The sequence below is a fragment of the Pteronotus mesoamericanus genome, unplaced genomic scaffold (assembly GCF_021234165.1).
Source record: "Pteronotus mesoamericanus isolate MK-2021 breed Mesoamerican mustached bat unplaced genomic scaffold, CSHL_Meso_final scaffold_54, whole genome shotgun sequence".
NCBI classification, from domain to species: Eukaryota; Metazoa; Chordata; class Mammalia; order Chiroptera; family Mormoopidae; genus Pteronotus; species Pteronotus mesoamericanus.
In genome coordinates, this window is record NW_026555321.1 from 41,137,285 (window position 1) to 41,152,902 (window position 15,618).

Sequence of the window (15,618 nt, forward strand, 5' to 3'; positions counted from 1 at the left end):
TTGAAAACACTTGTAATTTCTATTCTAGTGATCACATTAACCAATAAATGATAAATGTTAACCAGGGTTTTGTGGAAAGAAGGGATGCATATTTCTCATTAATGATGAAATTGCAATTGAAGGCTCTATTACAATTAATTACTCCACCTCAATACTGGACTCTAGTAAACAGACACTAAGCTGGCCTCGGGACTTTTGCACAAGGATAGCTAACTTCTAGGTCATGTGCTGGAGTCAATATTTATTCACTGCAATCAATAACACATTTTATATATGTACTTCTCTATAAAGGGGATTACTGTTAAGAATTGTCTTGCATTATCAGAGGTGGCACCTATTATCTTGAGCATGTAGAAATGTGGATTCATACACTTAAAGATCAATATACAATTAGAACTGATGTATTTCAATTAATTGAAATTTTTACTGTTGGTCTTTTTAAACTACCTTTCAGATGCTAGCCATCTATATATTGAAAGGCTAGTTCAGAGCAACTCTTTAGGGAATGTAGATTGAATTGAGATTTTAGTTGCTAGGTAAAGGGAGAAGTAGAAAGCACATATAACAAGTCAAATTTTAAGTACTAAATAACTCTACCTTTTCAACCAGAATAGTTTGATTACCAGGCTCCTGTAAAAATTCCTTGTCCATAAAGGTCATATTCTTGGTAAAGGACATAAGCTTTTAGAAGATTGGGTAACGGAAGAAACGACATGAAGACAGGGCAACGCAAATGCAAACGTCCCATACACTTCCGGATCTTAAGGCGGCACAAATGTTTCAGGGAGCGAGGGTTTGCTAAAATGAGAGAAAGAGTTGTCCATTATCCAAAGGAAAAAAATTGATTTTTTAGTAATTTTAGGGTTTAGTTAGGAAATGTATTTTGTTAATACTTAAGCCACCAAGATTTTCATTTGCTGTGATTAAACGGAAAAGTGAATGGGGAAACAGCTCTTCATTTCCCATTCAATCCTTCTTGTAAACATGGTTTCAGAGCCATGTCAAGTTAGAATTCAAAGACTGGCATCAATTAATTGTGAGTCTGGCCTTTGAGACCTGAGGTTCTTAAATATGCATGTATTAATCCCCACTACCTCCACCCAATCTTGTTCCTCAGGGTCAGACTAAAAACTAAAGCTCACTACTCAGAAAGAAATTAAATGAAAAATTCTTTGACTTGATGTTCTACTGGAAAGTATTTGGTTTGAACAGTTATTTGATATGCTAAAGACTTAGATCTTAGCTTTTATTTATCTCTTTTTTTGTTGGCATTTCATAGCTTTTAATTCCTGTGTATACACTGTTCCATAGGATTAGTAGAAAAGTATTACCTACCTATATAATAAGTAGTTACCTAACACTTCATTTACCTGGAAAGATAATAAGTGCAAAGTACGTATAGTTACACACAGTAACATTTTTTAGATAGGAATAGTATTTTTCTTGGTTCCTTTAGGTCAAGTTTTTAATGAAGAGAAGAATGGTCTACAAAACAAGAATACAATTTGTATTTTTGTTAAGAACCTTCTACAAGAAAGAAAGATACTTACTCAAAATACTATGGATTTCTGACCAGAGCCCCTGTTTTTGGAGCACAGCTTTCAACTTTGAACAGATCCGAACTTGATCAACATAATCGAGCATCACTCGAACAACCTTTCCAGAGAGATGTTGCAGCCACGACAAAGTTATTACTTCACAGAACTGAGGAAGAAAATCAGAACTATGAAAGTAAATTAAAACTAAGTATTTATGGTTTAGCATAGTAACCAGAAGAGCAGTAAACTCAGAATCCAAGGTCTCAAGTTTCATGTTTATCAACTAAGGTGTTGAGCAAGAAAATCTACTTTGTAGCTCTAACATTTGGAAAGATATTTACTACTATACCTTCAGCACTATGTGAGATGTAGTGAAGGTGTGAAAGACTGTTATATAGTATCTGTTATCCCCTTTGGCCACGTGGCTGTCTGGCATAAAGATTACCTTTCTGGCTTCACCTAGATGTGGCCACCTGAGTTCTAGCCAATGAGATGTAAGTGGAAGTGTGAGTAACCCCGAATGCCCTTAAATAAGAGCAAGGCATGTGCTGCTTCCTCTGCCTGCCTCCCAGGTGGCTGGAATGTGGATGCAGGGGTCTCTTGTGAATCATGGAGCTGTACAGTTAGAAGCCTTTATTAAAAAAATTAAACTTCTGGCCTTTATTTGAGAGGGGAATGGGCCATCTTCTTAAAGCTCCTCTTTGGGTTTTCTATTATTTATAACCTATTCCCACCCTGTTACTTCAGGAAATGATAATTCCTGTCTTTAAGTAGCTTACACAGTCTTAGAGAAGATGTTCATGTAAAAGGTCAAGTCAGGAAATAACGTATGTGCCTAAATGCCAAATCTTACATTAATCATAACAAAAATAAGTCATACAATATAATATTTTGCCTTTCATTTTTCAGAATTGATTTGAAGTACTTTCTCCACTCAGTTTATTTTTATTTTCAGATGTTAGTATGAATTCAAGTATATATACTACATATACTGTGTGCTATGCACAGATCTGTAAGTTGAGGAAAGTGGTAAAAGCTTACATTCATATATTTGGGGGGGAGACACATAATCAGTAAAATTTTAAAAAATTTTAGCAATAAATGCTGTAAAAGAAAACAGTTTTATAAGAGAGTGATTAGGGAAGGGAACTACCTTATGTAAAGGCCTATTCAAAGAAGTAATGCTTGAAAGGAGACCTGAAGGCTGGCAGCTATTGTGAAACAGGAAGAGCTCAAGTTGGGGAAGTGGACATCATCGATTAGGTAGACCAGTGGGATGAAAGCCAAGAGAAAAATGTCTCAAGGAGAGCGGTCAACTATTTGTTGCAGTTCCTTTATTCATCAAACAGGTGACTAAAGAAAACCATTTAATCAAATGTTAGGGCTAAAGGAACCCCCCAAAACCCTAGGAGTACAGGTATCGTGAACCCAGAAGCATTTTAGTTAGGTAAGATTCAAAGAAAAAGCATAATGTATGCAAGACTGCATTCATGCTTGAAAACATTGCTCAGATGTTGCTTCATTGGTGACATTCCCTAGGTTGAATTAGTTTGTTTTTTTCTGAACTGTTCCTGTAACTTTTGCATCTTTCTACTATTTATTGTATATTAAATCCAACAATGAGTTTCTGGAGAGAATGAAGCCTTACCTATTGCTGCAGTTCAGGGCCACCAATAATGACTATATAAGGTGATATAGCCAATACTGTGGACTTACCATAGTATCTTTGATAACTGTAGGTGTCCAGCCCTCAAAAGTATAGCAATGATGAACTTTGTCTCCATGAGGGCAATCAAAGCATCGTTCTGTGTCATATCCATAATTTAATAGCATCCTGAGCATGACTTCGTCTTTCAGTGTGTATTGTAGTGCTGATGGGAAATGTAATGGGTTGACCCTGCAGAAGTAATTTACGTTGGCCCCGTGCCGTAGCAGCAGACTTATCAGCTCATAGTTGCCCATCCTTAGGGCTATCTGGAGGCAGTTAACTGGGTCTTGGTTAGGCAGAGCTCCAGCACTCAGAAGCAGCTTTACTGAAGAGAGGTCACCATTTGAGACTGCAAAATACAGAGCTGATTTCCTATGGTCATCATAATGTTTGCGAATTCTCTGATCTAGCATGAAATTTACATCAAATCCAGCCTGGATGAGCAGTTGCAGGCATTCAGGGTGTGCTCCTGCTGCAGCGCAGTGAACTGGACTAATGCCACTTCGCTTAATGGCGGCAAACTCTGTAACTGGGACCAAAATCTTCAGAGCTCTGGAAAAAAAATTTCAAAGTGTATTTAGAAATTGTTTTTTTAATATGCAGCATTATCATGTTTATGATTGTTTTATACTAGTACTGGATGGTGTTAGTATTAGGTAGTATTGAGAACCCCCAACCAAAAACACAGTTCTTGAATCCAAAACCTTGGATACCAAGTAAAGCTAAATGAAACTACTGTCTAGATTACAAACTCAGAATTAGCCCCATCAGTGAAACTTGAGGCTCCTCATGTTGCCTAAGGACCTGATAATAAAATTGTTTTATGTCTCTTGCTACAGACTATACCTGGCTTTATCACTTTCTAGCTGGTCAAGAGTTTATCTTTAAAAGGGGTATTGGAGTCCCAGCCAGGTGGTTCAGTTGGTTAGAGCATCATCCCAATATGTCATGGTTGCGGGTTCAATACCTGGTCAAGGCATATACAATTGAATACATCCATGAGTGGAACAAGAAATCTTGCTCACTCTTTTATGTGTGCATGTGCGCACGCGCACACACAGAGACACACACACACTTTTCACCTCTCCTCTCTGTCTCTTAAATCCATAAATAAAAATTTAAAAGAGATATTGGAGTTGTAGAATCAGAAATAAAGAATATAAAGTTTTCAGAAGCTGCTCCCCTCCCCCCGCAAAAAGTAGCTAATTCTTATTTCTATGATTTACAGTAATGTAATGGAACTTACAACAAGTGACCTCTGTCAGCTGCCACATGAATGGGTAGATGGCCTGAATTCTTGGGGACATTGGCATCAGCTCCATACTGTAGCAAGAGAATCACAGAGTCCGGATTTCCTCCACTAGCAGCTTCAAGTAAGATGGAAGAAGAGTCAGAGGCCTGACCAAGAGCATTAGCTCCTAAGAGGAGAAAGAGTCTCATTATGCTCAAAGACTTCTCCACTGTTTTGTTTAAGCATTCTTAAAAAAGGTATCACCACCACCAAAAAGCAATTATTGAACAGCAACTTTAGCAAAGCACTAAGAATCAAAGAAATAAATGTTAACTCCTGCTTTAGGCAGTATATAATCTAGTTGGGGAGGGAAAAAGTGGTGCAATCTGTAAATTATAAGTAGGTTGGCTTTCAGAGTAATTTTATGGTATTTATTTGAAACTTGAAAATTTCAAGAGGAATTATTTTATAAAAGGTGGTTTTATTTACAGACCAGCTTACAAAAGCCCACTTAACTCAAACACAATTGTATGTAGTTCAACCAATTCTGTTGAACTATATCACCATGCCACTGATGGATGTTATGATGGAAAATGGTTTTTATTTTTTTTCAGTTGCTCTTGCGGGAGGCATGGGGGAAGGGGAGGCAGAGAGAGAAAGAGATAGACAAACAGACAGACAGACATTGATTTGTTGTTTGACTTATTTACCCCTTCATTGGTTGCCTCTTGTATGTGCCCTGGCCAGGGACTGAACCCATGACCTTGGTGTACCTGGATAACACACTAACAAACTGAGCCACTTGGTCAGGATGGAAAAGGGCATTTTTCTGTATTAACTTGTTCTTAGGGAGCTGGTTATAGTAAGAGACAATGTAATTGTTTTTAGCTGGTGTTGGGGACAGCTGATAGTTAAAAGGATAAATTGTAGCACACTGTATGGGAAGTGTCATGTGAGTGGTGTGGGTAATAAAAGAGTACAGGCATATCTCAGAGATATTGTGGGTTTGGTCCCAGACCACCACAATGTAGTGAGTATTGAAATAAAGTGAACTGCAATCCTTTAGCTGGTGAAAGATCTTGCCTTCAATTTGTAAAAAGCACATCTGTGAAACACAATAAAGTGAAGTGCAATAAAATGAGGTATGCTGTATAGGCATAGGCAAAATATTCTCCAGAAGATCTCAGGGCTAGGGTTGTGGGGGGAACTAGGGGATGAAGGAAGGAGAAAGGAGTTTGGGGTCAGCTTTGGAAGACCCCTCAATACAATGGGCTTTAAAGAAAGAGTGGCATGTGAATGGACAAAAGAAAAGGGGAGCGTTCTGGATACATCCACTGCTCATATAAAAAAAGGTGTAGTGGCTTTAACTTAGCACAAACTCCATAGTCATCAGAATATAGTGGCTGCCCAAGGACCCTATTCCTAGAATGCATTAAGAAATATCTAGCTCTGGCTAGGTAGGTCAGTGGTTGGAGCATCTTTCCAACATGCCAAGGCTGCCACTTCAATCCCTCGTCAGGACATAATAAAAGAATCAACCAATGAATGCGTAAATAAGTGGAACAACACATCAATCGTTTCTCTCTCCTTCCTCTTTCTCTAAAATCAATAAAATAAAAATAAATGTTTACTAAGCTTCCATGAAATGAGTTTTACTATGTAATGGTTTATTTATATGCATAATAATTTCTGAATTTCACAACACCCTAAGAAGTAGATGCTAATATCTTCCTTTTAAAGATAAAGAAGCTGAGGCTCAATGAAGTAAAGTAACTTCCCCAGAGATGCACAGCTAGTCAAGAATTGTGTGGAGGGGGGCCCGACCCAGGGCCCATTTCTCTGATGCCATGGTGCCACTAGAGCAATGCATGGTGGTCAAGTAATGCAATTTGGAGTCAGACAGATGTGGGTTCAAATCTTGGTCCTGTCATTTCCTAGCTATTCATTTCCTGTAAATTACTTTGTAAGAGGTCACTTAAGGGAAATGCTCACTCACTGATCTCACTTAGGTCAACCAATGCTAGCTTTTTTGAAGGGCTGAGGATTTAAAATCTGTTGGTGCTTCTCTTTCTTTATATTTTAATCAATGACCTGTTAGAAAAAGTTACTTTTTGTGTAGATAAAGGATCCGATGTTTACTTTTATTATTTCACCCAACGACTTTCATCTCTGATATTGTTCATTTAAAACAGCTTAAAATGTCTTAGGGCTACTGATTGGAAACTAGCCCCCCTATATGATAGGAAAGATTTAGGTAAGTCTAAAAAGCAGTAGGTTGTTCTTAAATATAGGATTCCCTGCAGTTTAGAATATTGGAGACCAGGACCATGTATTGTAAAAGAGAGAAATAAGGCTTCTGGACACAAACAGGGAGGAGAATAAAGAAGATAATTCTAATACGGGCACTTTATTAAGTCTTGGTAAAAATTTGCTTCTTTGAAGAAAAAAAGCTTTAGATACTACATTGCTTCATCTAACTGTAATTGATGTGTTCACCTCAAAGATGATAAATGCCAAAGTCCTCTGGGCATAGGCCTCTGCCAGTTAAAGCAGGATCTAAAATAGCCACAGCTGTGGCACTGCTGGCCGGGGTGGGCATGGTTGAAGGAAGCTCTGCAACCGGTTGTGTCCCTGATCCTCTCTGCCCTCAAGTGTAAAATGAAGATAATAAATATCTGCCTCATAGGGGTTTTAGAAGATTACATGTGGCAACATAGGTAGCTTAATGCTTGGTGCTTAGAAAGCATTTAATAAATATGTTGCATTCCCCTTCTCTCAATTTTGGTTGTTACTAGAAGGGAGAACTGGGACCCAAAGTAAAGAAATCAGGAAGAAGTCCCTAACAACAAAAGTCATCTGATAACAAGATTGGACTGCCTCATGGCTTAGCTTCAGCAGAGGCAACATGTGGGGGATGTAGTGGGTTCTTTCGTTCTATGAATCTAGAAAAGGAAAACATGAAAAAAGTTAAACAAAGAACAACCATCCTCTCAGCATTGTTGGTGGACAGTAAGTGAGAGAAACCCAAATGCAGTCTAGTAATTTTAGGGAAAGTACTTCACACCAAATGAGAAATGTTCAACCTCCGACTTTTTTAGGCTTTTCAGTAGTCGATACTAACAAACTTCTTTCAAATATTTATATTAGGTTTAACTAAAATGTTAACTTCTATTATTTTAAAGTTCTCCATGAAGAGGAGAATAACCATGGATCATGTTACCCTATGGTAATGTGCTGACTGTGTAGAAAATCTTGCCTTTTTGAAGTAATATTTCCATGATTTCGGTGTGCCCATTTTGGGCAGCAAGAGCAAGCGGAGTGAATCCGTAGGAGCTCTGTGGGTCAGGGTGTGCCCCAGAAGCCAGCATTAGCTTCACCATGTTCTGTCTGCCCAGTTTGGCTGCTTCATGGAGAGCTGTCCTCTCATTGGCACACCGCAGATTGACATCAGCCCCATGGCTGATCAGCAAGGCGGCCATGTCGTAGGAGTCTTGCAGAACAGCTGGGAAATTAGAAGAGAGGCAGGCATTATGTTCAACAGGAAATGAAGGCCAGAGTGCCCCTCAGGCTTCTTAAGGAGCTCTTCCTACATACCCCCATGTGCCAGCATTTTGTGTTTGGAAACAGCATATAAAGTGAGGTGTATGTCAAATAATATTAACAGAGTTTTATATCAATAGGCCGTTTTTCTGTAAGCTATGACCAATTTTTCATTGTCTATTGGTGGCTCATGTGGCTGAAAAACAAATATAAAATTTTCATTTATTATTTTTAACTTTTATTGGGACTTAAGTACTCAATATATAGTCCTAGAAGTGCTTATAGCTACTTTAAAAGAAAAAAAAACAAAAATAGCAATAATTAGGAAATTTTTTTATGCTTGCATTTTGTTAACCAAAATTCTGTAACTGGTTTTTCTGCATTTATGCTGTTAATATTTAACCCTTCAAGATTCAAAAGCACCTTAATTTGTTCATCTCCCTATCCATTCCCTAATTATTGGCATTGACTGAGGACTCTTCCTAGGTGCCAGATGCTGAATGAGTATGCATTCTGCTCACAACCATTTATATTATGCAATAGAAAGTGCTCCAATTGCTCTAAGACTGGAAATGTAGAGTTCCAAGGGTGTTGGGTCATTTTTAATTCATTGAACCAGTACTCAGTGTGCCCTTTAATTCTGGAAACACATGCCCTTTATTTTAGGAAATAATTTCCTAGGCTTATTTCACTGATGCTATACTGTCTCCATCTTGCCTATTCTCTTCCCAGTATTTCTATTATTCACATGCTGCTCCTCTTGGATCATCCTTCTAGTTTTATTTCTTTTTCTTTCCTGTTTTCCATTTCTTATCTTCTTCTGGAAGCTTTCCTAAATTCTCTCTCCCAGCATTTATTTTGAGTTTTTATTTCTGCTATCATGTTTTTAATTTTTAAGAGCATTTTTGCTTTGTTCTGTGATTTTTTGGTAGTATCTGTTATTTCATTAATTTTCATTAATTCCTCTGTGGGAATTAATTTTCCCCTATGTTTTATTGTCTCTAAATAATCTCTTTCCTGAAGTTGCTTATGTCTATTTCTCGAAGACTTTCCTCAGATAGTCATTGGCTATCTGCTCATGATTAAGAGTTGGAGCGTGCCCTGGCTTGTGTGGCTCAATGGATTGAGCACCAGCCTCGAAACTAAAGGATCACGGGTTCAATTCCCAGCTGTTGCACATGCCTGGGTTGAGGGCCAGGACCCCCATTGGGGGTGTGCAGGAGGCAACCACCCATTGATGTTTCTTTTCCTCACTTTCTCCCTCCACTCCCCTCTCTCTAAAATAAATAAATAAAATCTTAAAAAAAAGGAGTTGGGGACTAAAAAGCTGATTAGAAATTCTAAACATTGGGTGGGACTTTTAGATTGCGGTCTTAACTATAGCTTGATATGCCTGGGCCATTTGTAGGGAAAGTCCCAATTTCACCATTTCCTCATTTTTATTCTTTTCTTTTTGGGGTGATCAAATTCTCCAGAGAAGTTACCTCTCGGAGCATAAAGTTCTGCATGTGGCTTATAGGATTCTGTTAGAGGAGGAGGGCCAGGAGTTCTCAGCCTGTATTTGCTTAATTCCTCCAGTGTTTTCAACCCAGTACTTCCACCCTTGCCTAATATCCCCCAGTGCATAAAGCCTCTGTTTAAACTATCCAGAGAATAAACCCACAGAATTTTGCGGGGATAGGGGAGGAGTCTGTCCCAGCAGGGTGGATTGGAAGAAGTGATCTAGAGATCGGACTACTTGTTTTTTAATAGTTTTCAGCCAGTCCACCTATTGTAGCTGTCTGTCCTTCATCTAGGCTCCATGAGGTAACTATTGCCAATAATGTTCAGGCCTTTTTACATAGTTGTGCTGGTGTTTGGCTTTTCCTACTACCAATTTAAGATTTGGCTTTCTTGTCATTATTCATCCATTTTCCAGGTTTTAAAAAATCATGTTCTTGGCCCTGACCAGTGTGACTTGGTTGGATGTCCTCCTGCAAAGCAGAAGATCACCAGTGTGATTCCCAGTCAGGGCACATGACTGGGCTTCAGGTTTGGTCCCCGGAATGTTTGAGAGGCAACTGATTGATGTTTCTTTCCCTCTCTTTCTCTTTCCCATCCCCTCTCTCTGAAAGTAAATAAATAAAGCCTTTAAAAAAATTTTAAAGGAAAAAAAATCTTGTCTCCTCTATTCTTCTCAGTCTTCAGTATCTTAACGCCTTAAAACAATTACTTAACTATAATTTTAGTGAACATTCAGGAGGGAACAAAATTAGGCATTTGTATTCAATCTGCCGTCTTTATCTGACCATTGGCTACTTCTTCCAGCTCTGTTCCCTCCTTACATTTCTTGTACCAGAATTAACTGGGCCAATGGAGGCACCATGAAGAATGATCAGTTCCTAACTAGGCAGAGATTTTGCATCAGGTCAGGTACCTGTGCCTGGTCAGTTGTGCACTGCTGCAGCTATGCGCGACAAGCTGCCTTTGAAACCTGTGGGCCTGGAGGAGGATCAGAGCCCAGACTCTTCTCCAGGGACAAGGTGTTAATTTACCTGTAAGAAGAGGAGAATTGCCTTCAAAATTCTTGGCATTTGGATTGCAGCCATTGAGAAGAAGAAAACTGGCATTTTCTAAGAGGTAATTGCTGACGGCCAAAAAAAGTGGTGTTTCACCATTTTGGGTGGTTTGCTCCCACACACTGGGTTTTGAAGCTGAAATAAATCCATTAGACCACACAGATTAAGATATAAAAATAAATTTTACATTTATTTCTCAGAAGCATTAGAAGAATTATAAAGGGAGTTTACCTTTCAAAGTTATTTCTAAAATGTTCTTATTTAATTGCACTGCAGCCTTATGCAGAGGAAGCCAGCCTATCTCATCTGCTTCATCAAAAGCAGAATGGTACTTGGTCAAGTGTGACAATGCATCTTCCTCACCTGTTAGCAAGTGAAATGAGAACAGATTCACATTTGGCACACACACAAGACAGCCTGAGCTGCTTCTGAATTCTACCGTCAAGGTCAGTGCATGCGACAACAGAATTCTGTCACCACCTTTTATGAAGGACAGACTTAAATGGCATAGGATAAACAAGTAGTAATGCCCTTCACCTGGCATTCCGTACCACCAGAGCCTGTGAATACCCATCATCTTGTCACATACAGAAAAATAGCTCTGTCCACCAAGAAGCCCAGGAGCTCTTCACTAAATTGTGCTGAAGTATTTTCTCCCAGGAAAGACCATATCAGACTTGACAATCAGCTGTGGACCCCAGAGTGTTCAGCATTTGGGAGAAACTGCTTCTAGGCTTCCTGACCTTCGAGGGAAATGCTGACAGTTGTCATCATTACCTCTTACCTCAAGTTGAAGGGGATAGAATAGGAAGAGTACTTAACTGTCTCTATTGTTTCAACTATCTTCTTACAGTCTGCGCTCAAGAAGGAATGGAAGCTGCATAGGGGAAAAAAACATATGTAATTCCAAAACTTAGGAAAAGACTAAGATATTTGACAAAAACAAAAGAAAAGGGTAAAGGCAATGGTAGTTAACCAGGGATGAAATCTTATATGAGGCAATGACTGAGTCTTAATAGAAATACTTCCAAAATGTAGTGTGACCCTTAACACGTACGTTCTGGGGAAACTCCTCTCCCGTGTCTGTCCTCCCTTGTGAGGGCAAGAACCGTGTCAGAGCCTGAATCACAGCAAGCCCTTAACATTTTCTGAACCGAATCAAACTTGCCTAGGACTGAAATGTCACATTATCACATGATAAAATTTAATGACTGGAATTTGTGCTCGGAAAACACTGTTAGCACTTTTTGAAGGAATACTTGTATTAAAATATTTAAAAATAAAGTTTCAGGCCCTGCCATGTAGCGCTGTTGGTTTAGAGCACTGTCCCAATATGCCAAGATTGTGGGTTCAATCCCCAGTCTGGGCACATACAAGAATCAGCCAATGAATGTATAATTAAGTGGAACAACAAATTGATGTTTCTCTCTCTCTTTTTCTTGCTTCCTCTCTCTAAAAATCAACAAGTACAAATTTAAAATAGAAAAATAAAGTTTTAAAGGTTACTTATGAATATTATATTATTTTTAAACCTAGAAAATAAAGTTTGTCACCTTCCCATTTTCTTTGATTATTCAATGAACCCAGCTTGAAGAGAATAAATTCCCTTAGACAATCTGTCTACTTATAATTTGGTCAATTAAATTCTCATAAACCTTTGAAATTATACTTAGAGATTTAGGATTGTATTTGTTTTTTATGGCTGCTATAAGAAATTGCCACACACTTACTGGTCTAAAATAACACAAACTTATTATAGTTCTGCAGTTTGGAAGTATGAAACGGGTCTCACTGGGATAAAATCAAGGTGTGGGGAGGCTCCAGGGAAGTATCTGCTTCTTATCATTTCCAGTTTCTAGAGGTCGCCCAGGTTTCTTAGGTCATGGGCACCTTCCTCTATATTCAAAGGCACCATTGTTTTGGCCACATCCTTCTACTCTGCCATCTCTCAGGTTCTCTCTCTTCTGCATTCCTCTTTCATTTCTAAAAGAGTCTCATGATTGCTCTGGCCAAGTGGCTCCATTGTTGGAACGTTGTCTCAGTCATCAAAAGGTTGTGGCTTTGATTTCTGGTCAGGGCACATACCTAGGCTGTGGGAGGCAACCAATCAATGTTTCTCTCTCTCTTTGATGTTTTTCCCCCTTCCCTTCCTCTCTCTCTAAACTCAATAAATACCCTTGGGTAGGGATTTAAAAAAAAAAAAAACAAACCCTTGTGATTATTGTGCATTGAGCCCACTGGGATAATCTAGGATAATCTCTCTATAATTTTTTAAAATTTATTTTAAAGAGAGAAAGAGAGAAAGAGACACAATGATTTGTTGCTCTATTTTTTTAATGCATTCATTAGTTGATTCTTGTATGTGCCCTGACTGGAGATCAAACCCACAGATTTGGTGTATTGGGAGGATGCTCTAATCAACAAAGTATCTGGCTGGTGCTAATTGCTTTATTTTAAAGCCAATTGAATAGGAACCTTAGTTCTATCTGCAGCCTTAATTCTGAACTGCAGTGGTTTTCAACCTTCTTCATCCCATGGCACACATAAACTAATTACTAAAATTCTGCGACACACCAAAAAAATAATTTTTGCCACTGTGAAAAAAAAATAGGTATAATTTTGATTGATTTACAAAAAAATAATAGTAATTACCTACATTTTTTGCTCCAAACTAACTTTAAAAAAAAATCAGTTGGCTATTCTTGTATATAAGGATTTCTGTCACCAGGAATTAACCAATCAAACACAACCTTATTATGTGACGTGACCAATAATATGCAACTCTATTATGTGACCTATGTATGTATGGCTCAAGACAGAGCATTCACACTGGATGGCTATTGTTTGACAATCTAGGGGAAAAGAGGTCAGTACCCCTGACTAAATAGTGAGGCATTGCATGTTATAAAAATTCTTGCAGCACACCATTGAAAATCTCTGCTCCATTGCCATGTAAGGTTACCTATACGTAGGTCACCATCACAGCAAACAGGGTTTATCACTCCTGAAAAACAGCAGTAAATACTTAGGAGTTGAGATTTCTGATCAGCCAGAGAGCATTTGACAAGGTGGGCTTGGCTGCAGACAGTCTATTTCCCAGGAAAATTTCTTTCAACACTGAGGGACCCATGGGGTCCTTTTTTAAGTGTCATACTAGAACTCTAAATCCACACTCTTCAGAAGGAGTTAGTTAGTCTCTTCTGGGTTTAAGTTTACATAATTCTTCCTTCTGTTTTGAGTAAAGACTGGACTTAAACCCACCCACCTCTCTGAAGTTGAAGATAACTATGTGCCTTGGTTGTATTTATGTGTTTCCTTAGCTCCCCAGAGACAACATGCTTTAGAATTCTCTAGTCTTTCATATTCTCGTGTATTTCTTGTTTCTGATTTTTGGTCTTCTTCTCCTCTAACTGTTTTACTGCCTCATTAAACTGTGAATTTTTTTCCAAATTTTTCCTGTCTTGTGAGGCATCAAATCTCATAGATATTTTAAGTATATACGCAGCTCCTTAATTCTGACCCTTTCTCCTGTTTTTTTGGTCAGAAAACTAGGGTCAGGCTGATGACAAGCCTCAACAGTTGAACACTTACTTATACTACATTGCAAGTGTAGTATACTACCATTACCTCTCATCCTCAGGTGCCTGCTGTGTAGTTCCTGGCTTGTGAATATCCTGTAAACTCTGTTGAATGATGAACTGGGTATCAAAGTCATCATCTATGTCTTCATCACTGGTGTAACTATCCATGTGAAACATCTACAGGTTTACTGTAAAGTCAGAATGAATTAAAAATATTTTTCCAGTTGTGAAAACAGATTATCAACTGCTTAAAATTATAAATGAAATTCAGAAAAGTAAAAAATTGATACAATTGATAAATGAAGAAAATGCAAAATCTAGAAAACAAGATATTCATTTAAACATTTTTTTAGAAACTTAAAAATTTTCTGAACTGTCCCAGATTCAACGTAAATTAGAGGTATCCATGTGTAACCATTTACTTAAAGCTTATTCAGGAAAAATGTCCTTTCATATAAAACTTAGGTCAGTACCATTGTAACTTTGGAAATGCTCATATTGATCTATTTTAGACTTGGCTTATGAGTTTTTCTCAATAATTGTAGCACTCACCCCCCAAAATATCTTTTCTCTGCACACACACACACACACACACACACACACACACACACAATGTTATGCTGGGAAAAAAAAACATTATTTAGTAAATACTAAAAATAAACATGTCATAGGAATACATGTACTCTCATAATACAACATAATAGGAAGAGTGGTAGTAAAAAACCAATGTATTTTAGTAGGCAGTATCTAAATTGTTTTAAAAAATTTTTCATTTTAGCATAGATAAGTCTGATTGCATACCAAAGACTTTTTACCTTTTGTTGTCACCTTTAGGACAGCACTGAAGTTTTCGTTGTTAAAGATTAGCACATCAGAATTTTCATTTATATTTAGGAACTCCACTCCCCTGTAATGACGATTCCATTAATAGCTGTTCTATAAATACTTGATCATAAGACAGTCTGGCACATTCTCCTTGTTTTCTTTCAATGTGGTTCAGCTCTGTTTGGAAACATGATCTCTTTTCTTCACTGCCACATTTATCCAATTTAAAGGATTAAACATTTATTTCTGGAACAAAATGCTTTTGCAGGGAGTTATCCATGTAAAGTGAATTCATTCTCTTAAGACTCATGTCCATAGCTACTGCAAACCAGAATCAATCTTCCACTTAGGAGAGGCCAAACATTTTGCTCCGACCAAATTTTCGAAAGTGATTATTGCAACAGTTCTGATTTACTGGGTAGCTGCACCTACATTTTCTTTGGATTGCAGAGCTATAACCTAAAGTATCCTGGGAATCCTAAGGAAGGAATTAACTCCACAGAGATAATATAATTTTGACTATAATTTTGTTTAATTTAAATGTTTTAAATTGTTAATATACACTAATATTATGAATGCATATTAAATAAGAGAATATTAACTATTATAAATAATGAGACCACTTCGCATTTATAAT

The 15,618-nt window shown here is 37.8% G+C and overlaps 1 protein-coding gene across 2 annotated transcripts in view; it reads right to left on the reverse strand.

Moving 5' to 3' along the window:
• The window catches only part of ASB14 (ankyrin repeat and SOCS box containing 14), a 22,961-nt gene extending 7,897 nt beyond the window's left edge, over positions 1–15,064 (reverse strand). The window contains exons 1-10 of one of the 2 annotated variants that reach the window (XM_054595243.1): positions 14,972–15,064; positions 14,203–14,344; positions 11,402–11,452; positions 10,807–10,943; positions 10,552–10,710; positions 7,734–7,979; positions 4,493–4,664; positions 3,255–3,798; positions 1,551–1,704; positions 598–798 (exon numbers count right to left, since the gene is read on the reverse strand). In XM_054595243.1, coding sequence (XP_054451218.1) covers positions 620–798; positions 1,551–1,704; positions 3,255–3,798; positions 4,493–4,664; positions 7,734–7,979; positions 10,552–10,710; positions 10,807–10,943; positions 11,402–11,452; positions 14,203–14,333 — 1,773 coding nt within the window. In that variant the 5' untranslated portion in view covers positions 14,334–14,344; positions 14,972–15,064 and the 3' untranslated portion in view covers positions 598–619. Of the gene's footprint in view, positions 1–597; positions 799–1,550; positions 1,705–3,254; positions 3,799–4,492; positions 4,713–7,733; positions 7,980–10,551; positions 10,711–10,806; positions 10,944–11,401; positions 11,453–14,202; positions 14,345–14,971 lie in introns of those variants that run through there. The other variant, XM_054595242.1, reaches the window with a different exon arrangement.
• Between the last annotated feature and the right edge of the window lie 554 nt (positions 15,065–15,618).